The following is a 24,918-nucleotide window of genomic DNA, read 5'->3' as shown; positions in this document are numbered from 1 at the left end:
ACAGTCAGAGGAAAAACACCCTTATAATAAGGCTGCACCTGTATGGGTTCCCTGCATTTTTCCTGCAGGCTGAAAAGGTAATTGGGGCATGCTGAGGGTGGCAACAAACCCTTCAGAGACCTCCTGAGTGAGAATAAGACAAAGTCTGGTTGCTGTACTAGTTTTATTATTTCAGTTATTACAGTAAGTGGAAAACACTGTAGAAAGCCAGAGCAAGGCCTGTCCTAAAACCATTTACAGTATGATACTATCCTACACTTGTGCCCATCTTTGCTGATAAACTGTAGTGTTTTCATCTGTGCCCTCCCAGCACAAGGCACAGCAGGCTTTGTCCACCTTCTCAGTAGAAGAGCTACCATATCACCATTTCAGCAGCAGGAGAGTGAATTGTCCCAGCAGGAGAGAACATACCCAAGGTAGAGGAAGAGGGGAGAAGTTTACCTCAAAGTGGCAGGGAGCTCTGAGGGGAGCACCTGAAAGGGATGGGGCTGTGCCAAGTGAAGGAAGCAAGTTCAGCAAGTGAAACTTTAACAGTGGAAGCACTGCATGTGAGGGAACCTGACTATGTGCTACTGCAGATTAGAAACATGCTCCAAGCATCTTTGTTCTGTATCTCAGGGGTGGATAAGCAGCAACAAGGTACGCACGTGCCTTGGCAGACTAGCACAGCTAGAGTTGTGCATTGAGTTTGACTGGATTTTACTCTTGTTTGAGTACCAAGCAAACCCGGTAGTGTAGAGCAGAGGTAGAATAGTGGAGAAGGAAAAGACTTCATGTCACCAGAGAAGTGAACAGGTTGATCTCTTAGAGAAGGCCACGCTCTGCTGAAGTGCACTCAGGCACTCCTGGAGTTACATCCTAGTAACAGGGGCTAGATCCAGAACCAGCAGTACATTCCTTTAAAGTACTATCCTACTAGAACAGAAGCATAGGTCTAGCAGGACAAGCTGCCCCCCCCATACCCATTTTCATGCCAGCACTGCCAACTTGTTTAATCATCCAGTTCCAGAACAGACTGAAGCCCCATTCATCTTCCAGCTAAATAGACTGTGGTGTTCCTTCAAAGAGGAAGCAGAGCTGACAACTGTGCAGTTGTGCCTCCAGTGACAACTGAAACTTAATACGTCATCTCAGATGTTGAGGAAAGGTAGTGGAGAGTTTCTTGCAGGACAGTTCCTCCAGAGAGGATGCCGCAGACAGCTGCCTACTAGTGAACAGTTCTTTCTTTCTGTCTCTGGTAATCTGGACAGGAAAAAGAAGGCAAGGCTGAAGGGGCACAAGAGCAGTTGCTGATGGTGAGGAGAAACTAGCCAAGATGTTACAAGAAAACAAATTCTGCTTATACTTCATTAATAGAAACTGTTTACTGCCTTCATAGATAGCAGCTGGTTTTAAAATAGCACATTTGCATCTCAGCTAGTTGTTGAAAATAAGCATTGAAATAACTTGAAAGTCCTCTCTTCCCTTGCTGCTTATTTTTCTATACTTACATTTAAGGGTCAGTTTCCAATTTAATAAGAATCCTTGTTTGGCTTCATCTGACCTTTGCCCATTCCTTCTTTCTTCCTGTGAGTATTTCTGGACATTATGGGTTCAGAAATCAATAGCTAAGAAGTTTTTTCCCTCTTGGCAATATTCAAACATCCTTATAGAGATGGACTGAAAACACAGGCAGTGTTTATCTATATCAGCACAGGTCCGCTAGCAACAGAACTAGTTCCTGTGTTAGTCAAGGATAAGCAGGTTCTTGTACACTTCCATGAGAAACCATCTCAGCTTTTAGCACTGCTTTCTTAAGACCTGCTCTACAAGATTCTATGCATGAGCAGTTGAAGCTAATCCCTGCTGTTTTGATTTGATAACTTTTCTGATCCCCAAATCAAAGACCAGTGTTGTCTAAAATGAAGACTGCTTGTGTGACAACACCTACGATTTCAGACTCATCACTGCTAAGCCCAGGTGAATCAGCAGGGATGCAGAACAGTCTGCTGCCCAAGGAGAAGTGATTTGGAGCTAGCAGGCACTTACTGTAAGGGAAGTAACGCACACGCATGGTGATTTCACGGGCTGTCTTCAGGATCTCCACAGCCTGAAAGCAGAAAGAGTTGATCAATGCTCAAACTGTTTTGGAGGATAGGAAACAGCAGTGCATCAGTTACGCAGTGCCCCCAGCTGAGCTAGTGAAGGAGAAGGTGCGTGCACCACTTCCCCTCCTCCTGCTTGGGAGGAGAGCACATGCTGGGGAGCAGAAGTACTCACCTTGCTGTGCTCGATGTCCTGGAAATCCACATCATTTACAGACAGCACCTGATCTCCTTCCTGCAGCCCAGCTCTGTGTGCATCTGAGTCAGGGATCACCTGCAAAGGACAGAGTGGATACAGCACTGCTGACACACTATGGTCAATACTGCAGGTCCAAGAGCTTGCATAGCATGCTTATGCAGTGTGTTTACACAGGGTGGGGGATGACGTGGAGAACAGGGACTGCAGTGCTCCCTGCAGGCTAGGGAGGGGTAAGCAAATGGTGCAGCATTGCCTGCGTGCTACCTGGAAAGTGGCAGATTACAGCTCTGAGTCTGGAGATTCATATAAAGGCAGATGACAGCCTCCACACACACCCAGCTGGCTCAGCAACACCCAAGGGAACAGACAGAACAGAACACAGAGAAGCATGAACACACCTTAGAGATGAAGATCCCCAGCTGTGAGGCCTTTCCTCCCCGGATGTTGAAGCCCAGCTGTAAGACAAACCAGATAAGCAGTGAAACATCACTTCTATGGCAATCCCACCCCCAGCGCCTACAGGGTTGTTCTCTCATGCTTCTCCTTTACCAGCTCCTCTCACAAGACGCTGCCATTCCCTATGGCTGTCTCCCTCCTCCATACACAGCACTCCCAGCAGGGCAGCAGTCCCTCCCCCCCAGGCCCAGCACCACAGAATCACAGAATGGTCCGGGTTGGAAGGGACCTCAAGGATCACAAAGCTCCAACCCCCTGCCACACGCAGGGCCACCAACCTCCACATTTCACAGCAGCCCAGGCTGCCCAGGGCCCCATCCAACCTGGCCCTGAACACCTCCAGGGATGGACGGGGCATCCACAGCCTCTCTGGGCAGCTGTTCCAGCACCTCACCACTCTGTGCTGACCATCCAGGCTTCACCTCCACGTGCTCTCTGGCACTCAGTCAAAGCTTATCGCTCCCTTACAGCTTTGCCAATTTAGGGAAAACAACGTGAATTCAACAGGAAAAAAGGCCACACCGAGGTCAAGAGTGACCCGGTCAGTGCCGCAGCGGGGTCCCACAGCCTCACCTGCGCCCCGGGCGGCTTCTTGAGCACGACGGTGCGGGGCAGGAACTGGGTGAGCTCGTTGTTGTAGTCGGGGTGATAAACCCTCTGCAAAACAAAGCGGCGGGCCTGAGGCGCTGCCCCGAAGCCGAGACCCGCCGAGCCGGACCCCCCCCTCGGAGCCTCCCCTCACCTCGTGCGGCGGCACCCACGCGGGCGGGCTCTCGTAGGGCGGCAGGAAGACCACCGGGAAATCATCGTAGGGCAGCCGGCCCTCCATGCCGCGCCGCGCCCTTTCGGCCTCTCTCGGCCCCGCCTCTCGCGCGGCGCGGCGCGCGGTGATGACGTCGAGTTCCATGATTGGCGGAGCGGTGCGCGGTGATGACGTTTAGCTCCGTGATTGGAGGAGCGGCGCGCGGCACCGGTTTGAAAGCGGGCGGTTGGGAGCGCCGCCATTTGCGATCCGGTGGGGCGGCACTGAGGGCTGCGGGCCGCTCTGCGCTGTGGGGCCTGCTTGCAGCCTCACGGGCTCGGCTCTTTCCGCGCCTCTCAGCCCGCTCCGAGCCTGCCCGAAACGATGCAGGAGGACGAGAAGGGGATCCCGGTGCGCGTGGCGCTGCGCTGCCGCCCGCTGGTGCCGAAGGAGACGAGCGAGGGCTGCCAGATGTGCCTGAGCTTCGTGCCCGGGGAGCCGCAGGTGATCGTGGGGAGCAACAAGGCCTTCACTTACGACTACGTGTTCGACCCGTCGGTTGAGCAGGAGGAGGTCTTCAACACCGCCGTCGCTCCGCTCGTACGGGACATCTTCAAAGGTCTGGCTCTCGCCCTCCGCTCGCGGCCGCTGCCTCGGTTCAGAAGATAAAACGCACTGCTGAGAAGGGCCGAACCGTGGCTGGTATCGCAGAACGATCGAATCGTGGAATGGCTGGGTTGGAAGGGGCCTTAAAGCCCGGCCGGCCCCGAGCCCTGCGCTGCAGGCTGGGTGCTCGCTGCTCAGGTTGCTCAGAGCCCACGTGTGGCCACGGGCACCCAGCTGTGGGCAGCGGGCAGGCTGCCCTCAGAATTACCCCCGAGTTTCTAATACAGATCTACCTTCTTTTTGTTCTGAGCCCCTTGTCCCCCCTTGTCCTCTGAATTCGTGAATTCATAAGCATCCTGAACTGCTGCTGATGCTGCAGTGCAGTTAGAATGACAGAGAACTCATGAAAGGTGAGAAGGGCCCCACAAGTGAAAGTAAAAAGGCAAGAAGGCTTCACAGTGACTGAGAATAAGGAGAATGAAGGGGAATAGTTAGAGAGAGTTTATAGAAGCAAGAATGTAGAGCTTGTTAGAAAGTAAGAAATAGCAGACACTGTGTCTGGGATAGTGAGGGTGATGAAGGCCATAAAGATAAGGGTTTGAGAACAGCCCGAGGGCTTTTGGCCGGGAGGTGATTAGATGTCCACAGGGCAAGAAGAAACCAGTTTAGGGGTTGCCCCCCAAACGGTCAGAAGTTTACAGCGAGAAAGGTCAGAAGCCTTCACAAGGAAAACAGCGAATCTTCATCCCACGACCCACTATGCACACGCAAGAGGGGAGGGTCTGCATGCTAACTCTCAGGGGTGTAATAAATATGTATCTGAATTCCAGGAAAATCATTGATTATGTTTTAGCTCAGCCTATATCTGTAGCACGATTTTTCCAGATGGTGTGCAAGTTAGGCAGATCTATCTCCCTTGCAGCCGGTGTCTGCTCAGCACTGAATAAACCATGCCTGCTTTGTAATCTTACTTGGGTTACAGAGTTTGATTCCACACGTCAGTTTGGCACCCCAGATGGGACACCCTCTGCTCGGCTGCAGGACCGGTTGAGAAGAGGGATGCCTTAGGTGCGCCCCGAGATTTCTTAGAAGGACTCCCCTTCCTCATCTGATCACTGCGGGAGCAGACAAGGACCATCCCTCAGCAGATGGGCTATGTGTATGGAATGAGGGGACCCGTAAGTCGTATGGAAATGTCCTACGCTGGGTATAGCCTTTGTGCTGCCCCTGGGTTGGTTAGTGAGCTCACAGGTTTGGTAGGTTGCCAGCTGGGCTGGGCAGGCTCTGGTGAGCAGCTCCTTGGGGGAGCACCCACAAACGGACCTTGTAAGCCTTACACGGGGTAAGGGGACAGGACATAGTGGGTATCCTGTCAGATGGCTATCTGGGTTCTTCTGGTTGTGATAACAGGAGTTATAGGTTATATAATTGCTATTACCATCTGCTGTGATATTCGGTACCGTGTATCTGAATCAATACCATCAGAATATTTGGGATATCCTCTGAGGAAATTAGAACTACAAACTAAGAAATTTTGAACTTATGTTTTGACTAAGCTGGCATTGTGTGAGTGGTGAGAGTGAATTGTAGCTGAGCTATGGAATGAGAGTGGAGTACAGATCCACCGTTTTGTTCTCCTGTGAGGGAAATGGCCAGAGACAGATGAAGCAAAAGTTGTTTTTATTCTCTGTGTTATTTGTTCATGCGTATGTATTTCCTCAGTTTAAATGATTGGGATGATGATGGAAATACATGTTATAGATCATAGGAAAGGAATATAGAGGGAAGGTTGGGCCCTGGAGGGAGGCAGAGGCAGGAAGGAAGGATCCTGAGAATAAATTGTAGTGATTATTGTCACTGTCTTTGTGATTGTTAAATGTTTATGTCATGAAAATGTTATCTATGAGGCTGTTATGGAACAAGGGTTGTCTAAAGTGATACCGAGAAGACCTCCTGGGTTGTATTTTGGCTCACTGGAGAAACATTGCTGGTGAGCCAGGAGGAATATTGAATAAGAAACCAGGAAAAAATGGAATAATGGGACCAGTTTTATAATTGAGTACCCTAATGATGAGACCAAGTGCTGGGTGTTTGTGGAAGTTGAAGAACTGTAGTGTTTGATTTGTGGATTTTGAAGGGAATGGGACAAACTGTTTTGATGGTATAAGAAAGTGTAATTGTTAATGGTATACAGAAGTAGAATTGAGGGTATGTGGAAGTGTAACTGAGGGTACGAATAGTGGAATAACGTACAAAGGGAAAATGGGTTAAAGAGAAAGTGAGTTTATCTGTGCTGGCATGAGAGCATCCCCCCTGCAAGCAGGACTTGGTGTGAGAGAGAGAGCTGGGGATGGAGACTGATGCTGTAAACAGCATTACTTGTGAAGGGGGAGGTGGAGAGGATGGGGCAGTGGAAGTGAGAATAGGCTCTGCAGAGATCTAGGAAACCCAAAATCCCAGTGTTAGCACTGGACGTGTCTGGAGAGGAGGAGGTAAAACTGAAATATGATGTTAGTAGTTTATGTAATGAGAGTATGGAAAGTGAAAAGTTTGGAAAGGACACAGGCTGAGGAAGGCAAAGATGAGCAGGGTGTAATGGGGATGTCAGAACTGAAGGGAGCAGGATAAAGAGGTTTATCTTTTGGTGGATACGGATGTCTCTTAGCACTGTAGATGATTTGTAAGAGTAATAGGAGCTAATGCCCAATAAGAAAAGGCTTACTTTTGGGATCAATTAAATATAGGCTGAGAAAACAAGTAGGAATACATAAATTCTTGTATGTGCCAGGTTACATTGGCAAGAAATTGAATAAAACTGGAGCTAAGGATCAAACAATATTAACTGATTGAGAATTGTAAGTCTGCCTTTAACACAAGCTGGGAAAAACAGGGTTGTAGCCCCAGAAGTTACAGAAATCTTGAATAAGATTTGATTCTGCATGTCACTCATACTGGCTCTAGTGAAGCAACAGAGCAAGCAAGTTTCTTTGTTTTTAAAGAACTGACATACTGATTACTTAAAATACTTTTCATTCAATCTACTTCTTAATGTTGTTAAGTTCTTTGCTATGAGAGTGGTGAGGTGCTGGAACAGCTGCCCAGAGAGGCTGTGGATGCGCTGTCCATCCCTGGAGGTGTTCAAGGCCAGGTTGGATGGGGCCCTGGGCAGCTTGGACTGGTATTAAATGCTGAGGTTGGTGGCCCTGAATGCAGCACAGGATTTGGAGCTTCATGATCCTTGAGGTCTCTTCCAACCCGGGCCATTCTGTGATTCTGTAAATATAATCTGTGAATAAAAGTTGTATAAACCAACAGTGAGTTGCTTTTCCTGGAGTGCTGCTTTTCTTGTTGAAGTTTCTTCTGGTTTCTGCTTCAGCATCTGATCTGGGCGTCCTTTGTTCCCTCAGGGTACAATGCCACAGTCCTGGCCTATGGACAGACAGGATCTGGAAAAACATACTCCATGGGAGGTACTTACACTGCCAGTCAGGAACATGATCCCAGCATGGGGGTCATCCCTCGTGTAATCAAGCTGCTGTTTAAGGAGAAAGAGCAGAGGCAGGATTGGGAATTTGTCCTCAAAGTCTCCTATTTGGAGGTAAATGTGGTTTTGATTATCAAACTGTTATAAATGTATGAACTGCAGAGAAGGTGATTTTTTAACAAGGCCAGGTCTATGGCAGACTGCATAAGATCTTGTCTGAGTGCTCGATATCTTCCTCTAAAAGTAAGATGAGCACACCATCATGTGAATTTAGCCCCGATTTCAGTGTAGTTGTACATCATTCTTTATGCAAATTGCTTTCTCAAAAAGCTGCTAATTCTCAACTGCTGTTCTGATGCTTTCAGATCTACAACGAGGATATTCTAGACCTACTGTGTTCATCGAGAGAACGGTCTTCTCAGATCAGTATACGGGAGGATCCTAAGGAAGGCATAAAGGTCTGTTGGGCTGTCAGAAGCAGTTTGGGGGCAGTGTCTCTGCAGACAAATGTTTCAATGAAACCAGTCAGCCTGCTTGAGCACCACTTCATATTAGTGCATAGGAAATCGCTGGGCTTCTCCTTCCAATTGAACTCTTGATGCTCCTTATATTTACTTAAAACATAACACCAGTAGGGTTACACTTGCATGTAGAAATGTGATGGGTGAGGGGTAAGGGACTTAAACCCCTGATACAAACTTTCTCTGGGGGGTCCATACCAAATCTCTGTTTTGAACTGGGACTGTGATGCTTGTGAATGCACGTGTACACTGAAGATAATTTTTGTGATGCAGAAAGTTAGAGGTGAAGAGGAAGGAGAAGATAAATGATGCTTTCTTTCTGGATGCAGATTGTAGGGTTAACAGAAAGAAATGTCGCCTGTGCACAAGATACTGTATCCTGTCTAGAGCAAGGGAACAATTCCAGAACTGTGGCCTCCACAGCAATGAACTCCCAGTCCTCTCGGTCCCATGCAATATTCACCATTTGCATTGATCAGAAAAAGAAAAATGACAAGTAAGTCATCCCACAGCTTCTGGGAGCCATACTTATAAAATTGCATTCTCTTGGTATTCTCTCTTGGTAGCTCAGCTGAGCTATTCTTGAGGCAGTTCTTTTATTTAAACTGCCTCAGATAACAGGTACATTTCTAAGCCCTGTAGCTCAAGTGTAGTAATTGCTGGACTGCTTCTTTCCCAACTGTATGTTTACTTCAGCAAGTAAGATAGTCTGTTTCTGCCATAGGAACAGCAGTTTTCACTCCAAGCTACACCTGGTTGATCTTGCTGGATCTGAGAGGCAAAAGAAAACCAAAGCTGAAGGAGACCGGCTGAAAGAAGGTCTGTAGGAAAATGAAATAGCTTGGCTTCTAAAATTCAACTTCATAAATTGAGTCCTTGTCAGGGAAAGAAAACACTTCTTAAATATTTTTTAATGCATGCACTTTTTGAGTAAACCTTCTGGTGCTTTGTAAGAAAGGCAGGAACTGAGTGGTTTGTAGCTACTGAGGTGGCTCGACTCACCATCATTTGTTTGTGCACAGGTATCAACATTAACAGAGGTCTCCTCTGCTTGGGGAACGTAATTAGTGCTCTTGGTGAAGAAAATAAAAAGGGTGGTTTTGTCCCCTACAGAGACTCAAAGTTAACAAGATTACTGCAAGGTAAGAGACAGATAATGACAGAGCCTAAATCTACAGGTGCAATTTAAATAACAAAGTACCAAAAGAAATAATTTACTAATTATTTTTGCTTTTTCTCAGAGCATTGATCATGTCCTGTTTTCCTTCTCAGATTCTCTGGGTGGTAACAGCCACACTCTCATGATTGCCTGTGTAAGCCCAGCAGATTCCAATCTAGAAGAAACTCTAAATACTCTGCGCTATGCTGACAGGGCAAGAAAAATAAAAAACAAACCAATTGTCAATGTTGATCCCCAGGCTGCTGAGCTGCATCATCTAAAGCAGCAGGTATTGGTTGCTTTCTTCATGTGGCAAGAATAGATCTATCTTTTTGGTAATCAGCTCAGTAAATAGCAGGCACAGAGATAGGACACCTGCACAAAGTATGGGAAATATTCAGTATGTGTTTACCATCTCTTGAGATGGCTGTGTAAGTGCTGTAGGGAGAGTATGTGAAAGCTGCTCATAATTCTGCAGCAACTGTTCCACGTGATAGAAAAACAGTAACAGTGATTGACATCTTGCTTGCCTGCCCATTAGCCTAGAGTTTCTCATGTAATGGAGCAACAGCATTGGTTCAGCAAAGTGTGAGACCTTCCCTTTGGTTCACCAGTGGGACACCAGTGCATGACCTGATCATGACACCATGCTCAGGACAGCCTGCAGGTGACTTAGCATGCTGTGATCTGAGCACTCCTGGTAGGCGAGGGAAGAAAATTACTTTGCATGCTAGAGAGACATGATCCCTTCCCTCAGGAAGCAGTGAAAGCACAGTAGTGGAGCACATGACTCATATTAGGTCAGAGGTTCTTAGTTATTTTCCTTCAGCCATCTAGCTACTGTAAGAGAGACTTGAAAGCACTGTTTGTTTGTATTTCTAGGTGCAACAGCTACAGGTATTATTGCTGCAGGCCCACGGAGGGACTCTCCCAGTGTCTATCAAGTAAGCTTTGTAGATAAATTCTCAGTGTAAACGATGGCCAAAATCAGCTGTGGGAAATAAAAAGAAACTAGGCACTGTATTCCTGTATGCCTTTCTCGGGCCCATCCATTCTTCCTCCCCCTTTCAGCACTAAGAATTAGGAATCTCCATCTCCACTGTTTGTAAAAGCACAAAATAAAAGGAGGAGTTTGGACTGTGTGGGTGTTTTCTCCTGAATATATTTTAAAATCCAAATGCAGTTTACAGACTTAGCATTGGTTAAGCAACATTACTATGTTAAAAAGATGTTTTCTTTTCTTGCAAATGTCTGCTTTCAGTAGCCTGAATTCCTCAGAGACTTTGAATTCAGATTAGTCTTCCTCCAGTTTTTCTATTCATCTGCAATAATATGTATTTACTGTAAGTTATTTAAGAAACTTGGAGGCGGTTTCAGTGCTATTACAAAACCTCTGGTGAAGTCATGCTCACAAACAAAATGGTTCCTTGATATTTCAGTAGCATGGCACCTTCAGAGAACCTGCAGTCTCTGATGGAGAAGAACCAGTCACTAAAGGAAGAGAATGAAAAGCTGAGCAGAGGGCTGAGTGAAGCTGCTTGTCAGACAGCACAGATGTTGGAAAGGATCATTCTGGTAAGGCTCAGTTTCCTTAGTAGAGCTTTAATTTGTGTGATTTTTCCCTTTAGCTGAAGATTGATCAATAATAACTCCTGCACTGATGACATGTTAGCAGTCTCTTCAGAGTTCCACGCACATTTATCTCAGATCTTTAGCTATTGGGTAGTCAGAACCAAAAGTCTTCTGGAGTCTGTCAAGGCCTGAAGATCTGGAGACTACAGGAGAAGAAGGAAACTGGACTCTTTCAGCTCTCCTGTTGCTTTAATGTTTTAAAGATGCTTTTGAACTTCTGCTCTCTCCTGTTTTTCCTTCCTCTCTGTTAATTCACTGCTGTGTATACACCTGCCAAAATAGATATTGGATCAAGGTAATCAAAGTAATTGTGGAAAACATTTCAGCGTTTCAGACTGGCAGTATGTCTTTTGCTACAAATTGATTGGCTTCTTACTTTTACATTGCACTTCCTACAATTCACTGTAATTCTGTTTTCTCTTAGACAGAACAAGAAAATGAGAAGATGAGTGCCAAACTAGAGCAACTTCAGCAACATGCTGTGTAAGTCTGTTACCACAGCCTACTTGTTCTGAGGAAATGTCTTACAGCAATAAATATCATTTTTGGGATAAGCAGAATGCCATCAATTTGTTGATCCAGAACTCATTTGTTTATTCTATGGGAAAATTTGTTACTTACTGGTGTGTGTGACACGAACTTGCCAAATAAAACTTGTGGACTTATTCCTGTGTCTGCTTTGCAGATGCAAGCTTGACCTCCAGAAGCTGGTGGAGACTGTGGAAGATGAGGAACTGAAAGAAAACGTGGAGGTGATCCGTAATCTGCAGCAAGTGTTGGCTCAGTTCCAGGTAAGACCAAATTCAAGGAGAGAAGTGTGTTTGTCAGGCAGCTTCACTAACAAAACCCAATTCCCACCTGGTCAACCTGTTGCAGCAGAAACCTCCCTTAAGGAGCCCACATATTAAAGCTATTCAATGACTCTATATGTCCACTTCCAAACAAAGCTGCCATTCTGTGCTTTTAGTGCAACAGAAGGGCCACTTGTGCTCAAGTGTCTGCATGTACTGGCAGAATGGAAGGGCGGTAAAGGGAAATGGGAGCCTCCATTAAAGAATCTAATGACTGGGAGAGCAGTGTGGATTTCCAATCCAAAAACTGAAAGCTGAATTAAAAATCTGGTAGCTGAATGGGCAGCCCCAATTGCAGAAACCTGGAATTGTTTTATAGAAGTTGCCAGATCTTTGTCTAATTGAGAACTTCTCTGTACTACCTTACTAGATATTTTCCCTCCTCCCTCCTGCCCCACATTCCTTGCTCTTGTGTCTGGGGAACACAGGCAGAATGCCTTGTCAGGAGGGGGAGGCTGCTCACTGTACAAAAGAAGAAAGTCAATGACATCCTCTTCCCAGAGATAGCTTTCTGGGCAGAGGAGGGTAACTGACTTTGCTGTTATAGACCAAAAGGCTGCTATTAACTTCATCTTAATTTTCCACTTTTATACTTTTTTTTCCTCCCTTTTTTTCTTATATAGAGTGAAAGTGCTGCCTCAGTGGAAGCTGCTACAGAGATGGCAAACTCTGAACAGGATGCTACAGGAGTAAGTGAGGGGAGTCCTCAGTCTGTAGCACAGTCCTACCAGTGGCATATCTTTGCTCTATTGCTCTTCTCTAATCTGTCTTTTTTTGCTACTTTTCTGATTCAGGTAACTGTGAATAATGTGTCACTTTTGTGTGTACTGCTTTTCTTCATCCTTCTACACTCAATTCAAGTTCAGTAACCTGTTCTAATTAATGAATACCTATTTTTCTTAATGTAAAAATGAATTTGTTCTGTAGAAACTAATTGTTATCCAAGAGCTTTAGGTTGGCCATTCCAACTCATTGCTGTGTCTTCTCCAGGAAGGAGAAACAGGCCAGGTTACCAAGAGGTCCTCAGATGACTTTACCACACAGCATGCCCTCCGTCAGGCACAGATGTCCAAAGAATTGGCTGAACTGAATAAAGCCCTGGCTCTGAAAGAAGCACTTGCAAAAAAAATGACACAGAATGACAGTCAGTTGGAGCCCATTCAGTCCCAGAACCAGGTAAATTCTTTCACAAGTAGCTCCTTTAAGGGTGTATAAGTTTTGTTTTTGTTATTAACGTATCCATTGTGCATTGAAGATCTACCCTTTCATGAGCATGGTTTTTTTTGAGTCTCTTTCCTTAAGTTTTGGCCATTGCCCTCTTGGGCGTGGGAGGATGTTGACTATAGGTCAGCAGAGGATGGGGAGAAATCATGTCTGATTATCTAGAAGCAGACCAGCAGAAGATGATCTTTTCCCTGAAATAAATTATTAGCCACTGGATGTTTAATGTGAAGTAGGTTCCTTATTTTTTCTTCAAGATTTACTTGACCATACTAAGCTAACGTGCAATACTTTATTATTAAACATCCTAGTGTAGCTAGCTGATCTGACTTTCCTTGTCACAAGCTGTGTTGGGATCTCCCTTCTCTGAAACTGTTCATTTTTAACTTTTAGTTGATGTTACAATGGCTTTGTGCACTGACTATAGTTTCAGATGTGCTGGTTTTAGAAAATGTCCTACAGTCTGTTCGGAAGAAACATGGTTCCCCAGGGTGTCCTGCCTTAAAGCTTTATCTCTAGGAGGGGGGTTTTTAGGTTGTTACTGGGAGGTTGACTGCTTCTGTCTTTGTAGGCTAACGTCAAGGATCTGGAATTAGAAGTCAGCAATTTGCAAAAAGAAAAGGAGGAGCTGATGCTTGCCCTGAGCATGGCAAAGAAGGATGTCAACCAAGCCAAGTACGTGTGACTGTACAAGCTGCATGCCTTATAGCACTGAAATTTGTGTTAATGCATCTGAGAAAATTCATTGTCTTAGCCTTACTTTAGCTACGTGGCAAAGCTCTTATAAGCACAGGATTAAGTGCACCTCTCATCCATGGTAGTGTGACATGCTAGTGAGTGATTGCAAACACTGCAGACATCTTTGGTAGGGTATGTTTTGAGGCTTTGGGAGGAGAAAAATCTGTTTGCTAGAATATTTTTGAGAATACTTGTTTAAGAATAACGGTAGTCAGAGGTCTGTTATTGAATTGTGGCTTCTTTACAGGCTGAGTGAACAGCGTCGGAAAAGACTTCAGGAGTTGGAAGGGCAAATTAATGAGCTAAAGAAAAAGCTGAATGAACAAGCAAAGCTCCTAAAGCTGAAAGAATCAACAGAATGCACAGTCTCCAAACTGAACCAGGAGATCAGGGTAACTAACCCTAACAGTTCTCGGGCTTGCCCCTGTTTAGATAAAGTAAAGTGGCTTCCAGACAGAAGATGCTGATGTTCTCAGTGTAATAAAGCAGAAAATGCCAGTCTTTTGGCAAAGTTATTTTGGCTACATGATCTCTGTTGCTGGTGCAGTGCAATAGGGAGGGAGGTGACTGTGAGATGGAGGAATAGAAGAAGACAGAAATGTCTTCTACCTATTCTGATAGTTTGCTGGCTTAGTCAAGTTTGATTTCTGTGTCACATCATGCATGCTTTTTTTTTTCCCTTTATGGCTTGAAAATGAATTCCTGGGGTTTAGCACTTTGAAAGCATCCTTAGGCATGTACTCCAAAAGAGCAGTATATTATAATGCTTTCTGTCCACCACCACTTCTGGTAATCGCATCTATCAACCCACAGCATGGGAATGCGGGTTGAAACTACCCAGAGTTGAAATATTGGACAATTCTTCCAGCCCTCTGTATTTTCTAGGAAATGAAAAACCAAAGGGTGCAGCTGATGCGCCAGATGAAAGAGGCTGCTGAGAAATTTAGACAGTGGAAACAACAGAAGGACAAGGAAGTGATCCAGCTGAAAGAACGGGTGAGCAAACAACAAGCTTCCAAACTGTACCTCTTCGGAGTAAAACAAATCATTGATGCCTTTGCTGTAAGGCTTTGCTGAATTTACAAGCATCTGGAAAAACATCTGGGGAATGCTTTGAAGATAACAAAACAGTTCATATGGTTGCCACCTTTTACCAGTTGTAAAAGGACTCTCGTGCTTATGTCTGGAGAACTTAAAGCTATGAACAGCTATCATTCAGCTCTAAAGCAAAAGACAAAAATATTTATATTTTTAAGTATTTCAAGTCATAAGGTTTGGCTGTAAAATAGGAGTATTCAACCTTTCAAAGAAATATTCAGTCTGCAGGTGAATAGTGAGTCAGTTAAATCCATCTGGCTTGTACTATTCAAGTCTAATAAAGAGCATCCTTATATACCATTTGATTTCTGGTCTCACAGGAGATCTTAATACAAAAAGTTTAGCCCCCAGTGCTTAGGGATGCTACATTTTAAGCTTGTGATTTGCAGTCTCTTACAAGCTTCAGGCTCCTAAAGCTTCTTGGTAAGAAGTGTGGAGCCCTTCTACTCTAAGCCTAACAGCCAACTGTTAACAACAGTGCATGACTTTAAGCTTGCAGTGATCAATGAAATCACTGTCACGAAGCACTTATATATGTTGTTCTCTATCAAAAAGTGTGAAATTGGCCACTGCTATTAAGATGAGAGACAATTTCCTGCATCTTGGATGTATTTCTTTGCAGGATCGCAAAAGGCAATATGAGCTACTGAAGCTTGAGCGAGACTTTCAGAAGCAGGCTGGTGTTCTTCGGCGCAAAACAGAAGAGGTAAGGAGCCATTATCTGCTAGAAACTGCTGACTGGTTCCAAATGTCTGCACAGGGTGTTTGGAGGTTGTGATGGGATGTGCAGAAACATCCAAACAGCAGTTTGGTGGTATATAAGTAGGGAGAAAGAGTGGCAGCCCATAGGGAAAATGCTGTGCTTCTGTACAGTGAGCTTTGGATACACTGGATTGCAATTCAAAATTCCTTTACAATGCCTGAATAGAAGAAATGAATCATGAAACCATTTTTTGGTTCTTCTACCTTCTTGCATAGAAGCAAGTTGTCTTTAAAGCAAGACTTGTAGCAAATGAAAATATGTCAGGGACTCTATAGTCTGTGCTTAGGTCTGAAGTTGTTTCAGTTTTATTATCCTACTTTCTCATTGTGTCACAGAGCCTGGCTTGCACTGTGAATACCCCATGTTTTCAGCCATTAGATATTAAATAATAAACCAGCGTTTTGCTCCTGTGTAAATTCTTTTGCAGGCTGCAGCTGCTAACAAACGCCTGAAGGATGCTCTGCAGAAGCAACGGGAGGCTGCAGATAAACGGAAGGAGAGTCAGAGTAGAGGAATGGAAGGAGTTGCTGCACGAGTGAAGGTGTGTAAAACAGGTTGTGCATCCCAAGGAATAACAGCAAACCTAGTTCTGCCAACTTATGAAGTGCTGCTGGGGTTGATGAGTGGTTATTGACGTAGTTATTGATTCCTGTTAATGGGAGGTAACTTAATCCAGAGGATTAGCTGTGAAGGCATTTCAGATAAGGAACCACTCCTGAAGCTGAGACTGCCATCAACTGCTGTACTGTTTTTTCCTCCAGAGCTGGCTGGCAAATGAAATAGAGGTACTGGTTAGTACTGAAGAGGCTCGCTGGCACCTTGCAGACCTTCTGGAGGACAGAAAGATCTTGGCACAGGAGCTCCTTCAGCTTAAAGAGAAGAAAGAGTCTGGGGAAAACCCACCCTCAAAGCTCCGGGTAAGAAAAGGAAATGCCACATTGCCAGTCCCACACCAATGGCTGATTAGCAAGTGCCATAACTTACTCCTACTTGAGCATTATTACAGGAAAGGGTTAATGTTCTTATTTAATGCCACAGACTCTCTTGAATTGGATGGTACTCTTAAAAGTTGTCTAGTCCAACTCTCCTGCCGTGCACAGGGGTATCTACAGCTAGATAAGGTTGCTCAGAGCCTGGTCCAGTCTGACCTTAAATGTCCTCTATGTGTTGGGTTTAAGCTTGGAAGAAATGCTTGGAGGCTTTCGCAGTAATATCTCTACTTTTTGCTGAAATGCAAAAAGTAAATAAATGAAAGCTCAGCCTTGCATGCATTACTAAAACTACTGCTCTCTTCTGTCTTGTTGCAATTCTCTAGAGGCGAACCTACTCCATCACAGATTTGCAGGCATCAGAGATGGACATTTCTTTATCAAAGCAGATAGAAAGCCTGGAGACTGAGATGGAGCTCAGGTAGGGTAGTATCATAAAGCTGATTTCCACAGCCTAAGGGTGCTTTTTTCTGCTTTATGTCTACAACTGTTCTGTGAAACAGAAGAGCAATTAAATATTTTCCTTGTCGGTGTTTGAAATTATGAAACAAAAAGAAACTGTTTTTCCTGGTTTAATTTTTTTCTAAAATGCAGGTGTTTGAGGATACTGCTCAGTCACTGAGATTTTGTCCCTCACTGTTTGCAAGCATTTTTGACAGTTGCAAACTTATTTTAAGTGGAGGTGTGGATGGGAGGGGAGGAGAGAATCCCTGTTGTAGTGCATAGCAGCTGTAATCTGCATTTCTACGTAGTAAAAATATTAACTTCATCTAACTTGTCTAAAATTCTGATAAGTTTTTTAACCTGTGTTGTGACCTCAAATATATGTGCTCTTCCAAAGGAGTGCCCAAATAGCAGACCTGCAGCAGAAACTCTTAGATGCAGACAATGGAGACCGTGTGAAACAACGCTGGGACAATATTGTAACCATCCTAGAGGCTAAATGTGCTTTGAAGTATCTCTCTGGGGAGGTAAACTGAATCTTCCTATTTTAGAGCCTTTATTTTTAGTGGTGAAGTCTAATTATCCAGGAATGAAAGAAAGTGAGTAATAGATAGTAATCTGAATGGAGTAAAGGGCAGTGTTATCTGAGACCAGGCTGGAAGCAGTACAGTGAATGTTGGGGCAGCAGACCCTTAAACAAGACTGGAAGTAGAAGACAGTAAGAATTGGGCTGACACTAAATCAGGGAAAAAATCAACTGAATGACAGAAACAAACTGCAGTTCCTGAAACCTGAAGGCTAAAGGAAGAGAATGAAGGTAGTTATACTGGAGAGCATTTGTTTTTGGGTTCTTTCTCCACTTAAATATTGAGGAGAGGATATTAGAACTGGCTAATAATATTTCCTGTTACCTGTTCTTCACTTCCGTACTGGCTTTCAGATGCTAGCTCAGGATGTCTCATCTATTCCCTTTGTTGCTCAAGGGGCTGTTCTACTACTTAGAGTGGTTGGCTGTTAAGCAGAAATGCTCCGCATTCAGACTCCATTATTTCTGTCCCAAGTACACTGTGAAATGTGGAACCAAGCAACCATCTTACATTTGTCTTTCAGCTGGTTTCCTCCAAAGTCCAGGAAAGCAAACTGAAGAGCAACCTCCAGCAGAGTAAGGCCAGCCGTTCAGACATACAGAAGATGCTGATTGAAGAGCAAAACCATGCAATAGAAATGGAGGCTGAATTCCAGAATCAGCTTCTGCAGCAGGAAAAACAACACCAGGAAAAGGTGAAGCACAAATTAGAAGTCTTGAGAGCCCCTATGTTTAGGGTCCTCTGGTTCCCAGATCTACTTATAAAGGCAGTAGTCAGGACATGCTGAAGCTGATCTATTGCTATATGATAAAAATTTGTTAGGCTCTTGCAGGTAAGGTAGCAAAAGCCCAAGAAATCTTCTGTCTCTTAAAGTTATTTTATTCAATAACTTGCAAGTGAGGATGTTGGACTTGAGCACATAATAACTTACATAGTGGATCAGGACAGAATAATACTGGAAGTAGCAGAGAGCTTCTTTCTCAAATTGTTCAGGCCTTTAATGGCTGAGATGCCGGGTGTCACTTTAGGAATTCACACCTGTTTTGTCTTTGGTATTAATTTGCTTGTAGATGCTGTACCTGGTCAACAAATTTCAGCAAAAAGAAGCAGCAGTGAAAAGATTGGAAGATTCCCTAAGTGATCAGGAGAAGCAGATGCAGGAGAAACTCAAGTTTCAGGTAGTCTTTGTGTATGGCAAGGTTCACCTGTTAATTGGAATAGTATCCTTAGAGTGAGGAACATGCAGAGGGATTTGTTGAGGGTGTTTGCATTTATAGCTAAGATTAATGCTGTTACTATTATTTTAATGTAAAAAGAGACATAAGAGGAATGATGCAGGCTTACTGGAGCTTGAATAGCAATTGTTCTTCAAGATCAGCAGTGTCTGACCAGCTCATGCAAGCATCTGTGCTCAGAGCACCTTTTGTTAGGATAGTCAAAATGCTATTACAAATTCTTTGCTGGGAACATCTCCACTGTGATATCTGAAGCAGAGCAGCTTTAACTTAATCATATGTGCATGGTACAAACTGCATCTTGTCTTCTTGCTTCCTTCAGAAGGGCCTACTTGGTGATGCATTGAAGTAAAACTAGTCCTAGGTGCACCCCATTTGCCAGTAAGCCTTGGAAACAGAGGGAGCTTTAGATCCTCAGTGGTCACTTTAAGAGAATTGACTTCTTTCTGTTATGTTGATAATGTTATGCATGAAATGAGATAGCAGTGCTAATGATTTTCCTGACCTAGAATGCGGAGCTGATATCCTGTTGTAGAGTATATGGGAAACCCCTCTGACACTGCAAGAAAGTTGGAAACACAAAAACATTTCCCAAACTCCTATTTGTGTGTGTCACCCCTGTGTAAGCCTGCTGACTTCATCTTGTCTTGCAAACAGGAGGAAGAGCTGGAGAAAATGAGGGAGAAGAACCAAGAACTTCTCCAGGAAAATGATATTCTTAAACAGGTAGAGATCTGTACAGACATAAGTGATGTAAGGGCATCTTGGCAGTTGGGTTAATACATTTTAACAAAGCTAATTTTTGTCCTTCTTAACAGAAACTGCTGCTTGTCCAAGTTGCCAGTGGACAGAAGCTCCATCGCATTCAGCAAGTGTCACCTGAGTCCCCAGACTCTCCTTTTGATTACATTCCACCCAAAGTAAAGCTGCTGCATAGCAATTTTCTTCTATTGTCCAAAACTGCATGTTGCTTAGTAATCCAGCTGTTTTCTCTGTAGCACTCTGTCGAATCCTGGAGCAAGGCATCTGTTGTGGCAAATGTAATCATGGCCCTGCAGAAGATCCAAATCTTAGTGCTGAGAAGATTAAATGATACAAAGCTATTTTGCCAAGACTATGACACAGATCAGTTAATTTTTCTGATGATTTGTCAACTGCATTTTTACAGATTCTCTAGCAGTTTAAGCTGACTTTGAATGAATTTTTAATCCTCACCACTATGATCATTGGTCTCTAACCCTGTAATTCCATCAGCTGAGAGGAATGAGGATGTGGTAGTGGGACTTAATTGTAAAACCTTAAAAGGTGTAAAACTGCTCTTGTGTGTTCTGAGACTTAAACTTGTGTGATTTCTGTGTGCAGCCAAAGACTCGCTGGCAAACAGTGGCAAAACCATGTGCATCAACCCCAGAAATGAATGTGGAAGAGCTGTTTTCTGACTCAGAGTCTGGAGAGGAGGATGATGCAGAGTGGGTTCCAGTAAAAGCAGTCAAAGGAACAAAGAGGAGTGTAACAGGGGTAAAGTCACTTTTGTCACTTGATTATCTATGAGGGACTTGCATCCCTGAGCATTTAGTAGGTGTACAGCAAAGCAGTGAGATTGTAGTGTCTGCTGGGCATCTGAGCTGTGCAGTCTGCTATTGCTTCATGTACCCAAGCTAGCAAAGAAATGTTCCTCAAATATGCCATGAAACAGCTAAATTGTCTCTTCCATTTAGATAGAGGGCTCAGGGTATGGTGGTAGTGGTTTGCCTCTTATTGTCTTCTTGTTAGCTTGTTCAACTGGAACTGGATTCCTTTGGGGTTACTTGAAGTCAAGTTCTTCAGAACCAAAGATTTTTATTTTCCATACTGAAGGTGAAGAGAATATTATTTTTCCCAAGGTGTCAGACTAGCAATGAAATAATGAAAGGTTTGTGGTAGTTTGGGGTTACTGTCCTTCAAATTACTCCAGGTGTTGACAGCTGTAGCAATCTAGATACAGCCTATAAAACACTGAAGCCTTTTCTCTACAAAACTCTTCCTTTACTCAGTGCTCCTGCAAGGGCCGATGTGGGAACAGACAGTGTGGCTGCAGAAAGCAGAAGGTGGGCTGCACTGCGGGCTGCAGCTGTGACTCAACCAAGTGCAGAAACAGAGACCCTGGCTTTCAGGTGAGACCTGCCTGTGCCCAACACTATTCAGTGTATTAAAGCAAGGTTGGATGGATAGATGAGCAGTTTCTGGACCAGCCCACGTGCACAGTTCCTCAGTCTTCCCGAGGCGTTTGTAAATGTTACTGTAATTTATGGTTTTATCCATGGTAGAGTTCAGAGTCTTCCACTGCAATATAGAAATTCTCACACCACAATACAAAAATCTGGGCAGTGTCCAAAGACACTTATATACACCCAGTGCTGTCAGCCACAAATCTGAGAACAATTTGTCTTTTTTTCTTTAATCCTTCTCAGTAAATGAAACTTTTATATCTTGCACTTCAGATTGTACAACAGCTTACCCCTTCTAAGTGCATATGTACTCACTCAGTGCTTTATTTAAGGAAGGAGTAGAAGGGATAATTAAGGCTTCTAGCAATAATTGTGGCATCAGGATGGTCTGTGAACAACTGATGTTTGTGAGAACTGCTAGAAATCTCTGCCTTACTCCTGGATCTTAAAGATTTGAAAGATGATGATGAGACCTCCATAGTAACTCCTTAATTACTTACTATTTCATGAAACTAGTTGGCTGATGGAGGCATCTGCATTCTGTAATATGAATGACTTGGGAACTGGAGAAAAGATGACTTAGGGAGCTGTAGTATTTCCTCAGCTGTTGGTGGGGAAGGGGGAGGGCTGGGTAGAAGAAGTATTCAAAAGAGCACTGCCCCACAGGATGCCACAGTGTGTGAGGACCAAACAAAGGACTCAGAAGGTTCCTTCAAACTGGAAGGCCTCCCTGATGTAACTGCAGGAGAGACCTTCTTTCAGCCTGTGTATATCTCTCCAACTATGAAGGTACTGGCTAAGGTTTTTTATAATTATTTTCTTCTAAACAAATGAAAGAGCACCAAAATGCTGTAGTGTGCACGCATTCAGAAACATCTGTTAGATTTAGTGATGAATCTGGGGAAGAAGGGGAAAAGGGGTTGGACATGGAGAAGTTGATGTGTGCTAGAATACTGAACAGACTACAGCTGTCAAGCCAGTTTGTATTTCATTTTTAAGTCTGCTGAATTCTTTAGTTTTTGTAGTAAAGCTGCCATTCAAGCTTTCCATGAAAGGAGCTAGAGGCAACATGCTGAACTCACCTATACACACTCATGTTGCCATGCTGTCCTTTCCAGCAGTAAAAGGCTGGGAATGGAGGAATGAGGACTAAGTCCCATTTGTGTCCAAATGTAACTGCACTTAAGTTGGTATGTGCTCTGCCTTGGCAGCTGTAGTTTTGCCTCAGATAAACTGCGTTGTTTACTTATGTGTATTCTCTGTACTTTATTCTTTGGAGGTTTGACCTTGAAAAATAAATTAGGCAACTTCTGATGCAGATCAGGCAACTTTACGTGCTGCCCCCAAAATCCAATGCAAGCAGGTTGGCTTCCTCAGGTCTGTGACAAACTCCAAAATTGTCGTCTTTGCTTTCCTGATAGGTCCTGAAAGATATCACAGACCAAGGTGTACTCATGAAGAAGCCCAGCACTGCTGCTTCCCTGCTGGTGAGGGATGAGGAGTCCCAGGAGAACCAGCTTCCATTTGTAAAGAAAAAGAAGAGAATGCTGAATAGCAATACCAGCTTCTTCTCAGGTTGTACCCCAATCAAAGAGGAGATTGACTGATGAGCCACGTGTCTTTTTTTTTTTTTAAGTGTTGGAAACTCCTGCTGAAGAATAGTCCTGTGGACTGTCCTGCCTGACAGCTGGCTTCAACAAGGGAGTCAAACACTAATTCCTACTAGAACTAGATTGCGTCCAATTGTATGTAAATAATTTGATGTGTAGGACTTGAGTAAATGTCTTCTACCAGGACCACGGTGAGAAACTTTCCTCTTCAAAAATTCTGGAGCAAGTGCAGGTGACTTATCCAGGTTGCTCATTACAGCTGCCTTCCTCATGCTGAGCTGTGAACATGTTGGGTACAGATTAATCCGTGATCTTGAAATAACTTTGTGCACTGGAAATCTAGGCATTGCCTTCCAATGCAATTTGAGAAACTGTTCCGAGCTGCCACATGAGATCTAATGGTGCTTGATGGGGAGGAGGTGCTGGCAGAAGTCTTAAAGTAGCTAACAGATGAGAAAAGCCAGTGTTCCTGTACTTGCTGGGGCACTGGCATATCCTTGTTCAATTAAACTAGAAATTTGCTAGAATTGTGAATTTCATAGTGGTTTTTAACTTGTTGAAGCTTTAATAAAGGAAATACTAAAAATCTGAAAATGGCCTCTGTGGTTCTCTGTAGCATCTCTTGTTAAAATTGGTCTCAGAATGGTTCTGGCAGTTTCTGTGCTCACTGCTAGTAGGCCAGCTCTAGGTCTGTAATGCTGCTTTCCTTTCCTACTGCACTGAGAGCAGCTTGACCTGCTAAGAGAACTGAGGGTGAAGAAAGGGGTGTACAAGCTCTGGAAACAAGGCTGTGTCACCTGGGAAGAATACAGGGATGCCGTCCGGACTTGCAGACGTGGGATCAGGAAAGCCAAGGCGCAGGCAGAACTGAACTTGGCCAGGGACGTGAAAAACAATAAGAAAACCTTCTACAGGTACATTGGCCAGAAGAGACAGGCCAAAACGGGCGTACCTACTTTGGTAAATTTAAAAGGAGAAATGGCTTCAACAGATGAAGAGAAAGCTGAGGTGCTGAATGAGTTCTTCACCTCGGTCTTCACTGGTGGCCAGGATTCTAGTCTTTTTCACGTCCCTAAGTCTTGCACCCCCATACCTCTATGTGGGGACAAAGGAGGTAAATCCCTCCCCACTGTAAGGGTTGAGCAAGTCCGAGAGTGCCTCCTTAGACTGAATGAGTATAAGTCTATGGGGCCAGATGGCGTGCATCCCAGGGTCCTGAAGGAGCTGGCTGAGGTGGTTGCTGAGCCGCTCTCCATCATATTTGAGAAGTCGTGGCTGTCAGGTGAGGTCCCGGACGATTGGAGGAAGGGTCACGTCACTCCCATTTACAAGAAGGGGAGCAGGGAGGACCCGGGTAACTACAGGCCGGTGAGTCTCACCTCCGTGCCTGGGAAGATTATGGAACAGATCCTCCTGGACAATATGCTTGATCACATAAAGAACGAGCACGTGATCCTAGATAGCCAGCATGGCTTCACCAGGGGAAGGTCATGCTTAACCAATCTTGTGGCCTTCTATGATGGAGTGACGGCATTGGTGGACGAAGGGAAGGCAACTGATGTCATTTACCTGGACCTGAGCAAGGCCTTTGACATGGTCCCCCATCACATCCTCATCTCCAAACTGGAGGGAAGTGGATTTGACGGGTGGACAACTAGATGGATAAGCAATTGGTTGAAAGGCCGCAGACAGAGGGTGGTGGTCAATGGCTCTATGTCCAGGTGGAGGCCGGTAACGAGCGGTGTCCCTCAAGGGTCTGTCTTGGGACCGGTGCTCTTTAACATCTTTATTAATGACATCGATGAGGGAATGGAGTGCACCCTCAGCAAGTTTGCTGATGACACCAAGCTGAGTGGTGCAGTCGATACGGTGGAGGGAATGGAGGCCATTCAGAGGGACCTTGACAGGCTGGAAAGCTGGGCTCGGGTGAACCTAATGAGGTTCAATAAGGCAAAGTGCAAGGTTTTGCACTTGGGCCGGAAGAACCCCAGGCACCTGTACAGGCTGGGGGGAGTTGTCCTTGAGAGCAGCTCGGCAGAGAAAGACCTAGGGGTCCTGATAGATGAGAAACTTAACATGAGCCAGCAGTGCGCTCTGGCAGCCCGGAAAGCAAATGGGATCCTGGGCTCCATCAGGAGAGGGGTGGTCAGCAGGGATAGGGAGGTGATTGTCCCTCTCTACTCTGCTCTTGTGAGGCCCCATCTGGAGTACTGTGTTCAGGTGTGGAGCCCTCAGTACAAAAAAGACATGGAGATTTTGGAAAGGGTCCAGAGGAGGGCCACGAAGATGATC

At 44.6% G+C, this 24,918-nt stretch overlaps 2 protein-coding genes across 3 annotated transcripts; one reads left to right on the top strand and one right to left on the bottom strand.

Moving 5' to 3' along the window:
* Positions 1-144: 144 nt before the first annotated feature.
* On the bottom strand, positions 145-3,636 carry PDZD11 (PDZ domain containing 11). Its single transcript, XM_031594007.2, has 6 exons — positions 3,482-3,636; positions 3,313-3,396; positions 2,682-2,738; positions 2,260-2,358; positions 2,029-2,089; positions 145-1,242 (listed from the first exon to the last, which is right to left on the bottom strand). Exons 1-6 carry the CDS (start codon positions 3,566-3,568, stop codon positions 1,208-1,210), a joined length of 423 nt encoding a protein of 140 aa, XP_031449867.1. The 5' UTR covers positions 3,569-3,636; the 3' UTR covers positions 145-1,207.
* A 72-nt stretch (positions 3,637-3,708) lies between these two features.
* Positions 3,709-23,220, top strand: KIF4A (kinesin family member 4A). 2 transcript variants are annotated; one of them, XM_031594009.2, is made up of 29 exons: positions 3,709-4,100; positions 7,495-7,685; positions 7,937-8,029; positions 8,422-8,588; positions 8,817-8,911; positions 9,115-9,234; positions 9,365-9,540; positions 10,134-10,195; positions 10,694-10,826; positions 11,308-11,366; positions 11,569-11,674; positions 12,358-12,423; positions 12,725-12,910; positions 13,527-13,630; positions 13,941-14,085; positions 14,579-14,689; positions 15,414-15,497; positions 15,982-16,095; positions 16,316-16,471; positions 16,870-16,964; positions 17,385-17,514; positions 18,098-18,268; positions 18,645-18,752; positions 19,467-19,535; positions 19,628-19,729; positions 20,172-20,327; positions 20,843-20,962; positions 21,683-21,805; positions 22,438-23,220. In XM_031594009.2, the coding sequence occupies exons 1-29, from the start codon at positions 3,866-3,868 to the stop codon at positions 22,621-22,623; spliced, it is 3,663 nt and encodes a 1,220-aa protein (XP_031449869.2). In that variant the 5' UTR covers positions 3,709-3,865; the 3' UTR covers positions 22,624-23,220. The 2 variants fall into 2 exon arrangements, with proteins under 2 accessions (XP_031449869.2, XP_031449868.2); XM_031594008.2 differs by having other exon boundaries at positions 10,691-10,826.
* Positions 23,221-24,918: the final 1,698 nt, after the last annotated feature.

Source organism: Phasianus colchicus, chromosome 14 (genome assembly GCF_987193195.1).
Source record: "Phasianus colchicus chromosome 14, bPhaCol1.hap1.1, whole genome shotgun sequence".
NCBI classification, from domain to species: domain Eukaryota; kingdom Metazoa; phylum Chordata; class Aves; order Galliformes; family Phasianidae; genus Phasianus; species Phasianus colchicus.
The sequence above is the reverse complement of the archived record's forward strand: the minus strand, read 5'-3'. Positions and strand labels throughout refer to the sequence as shown.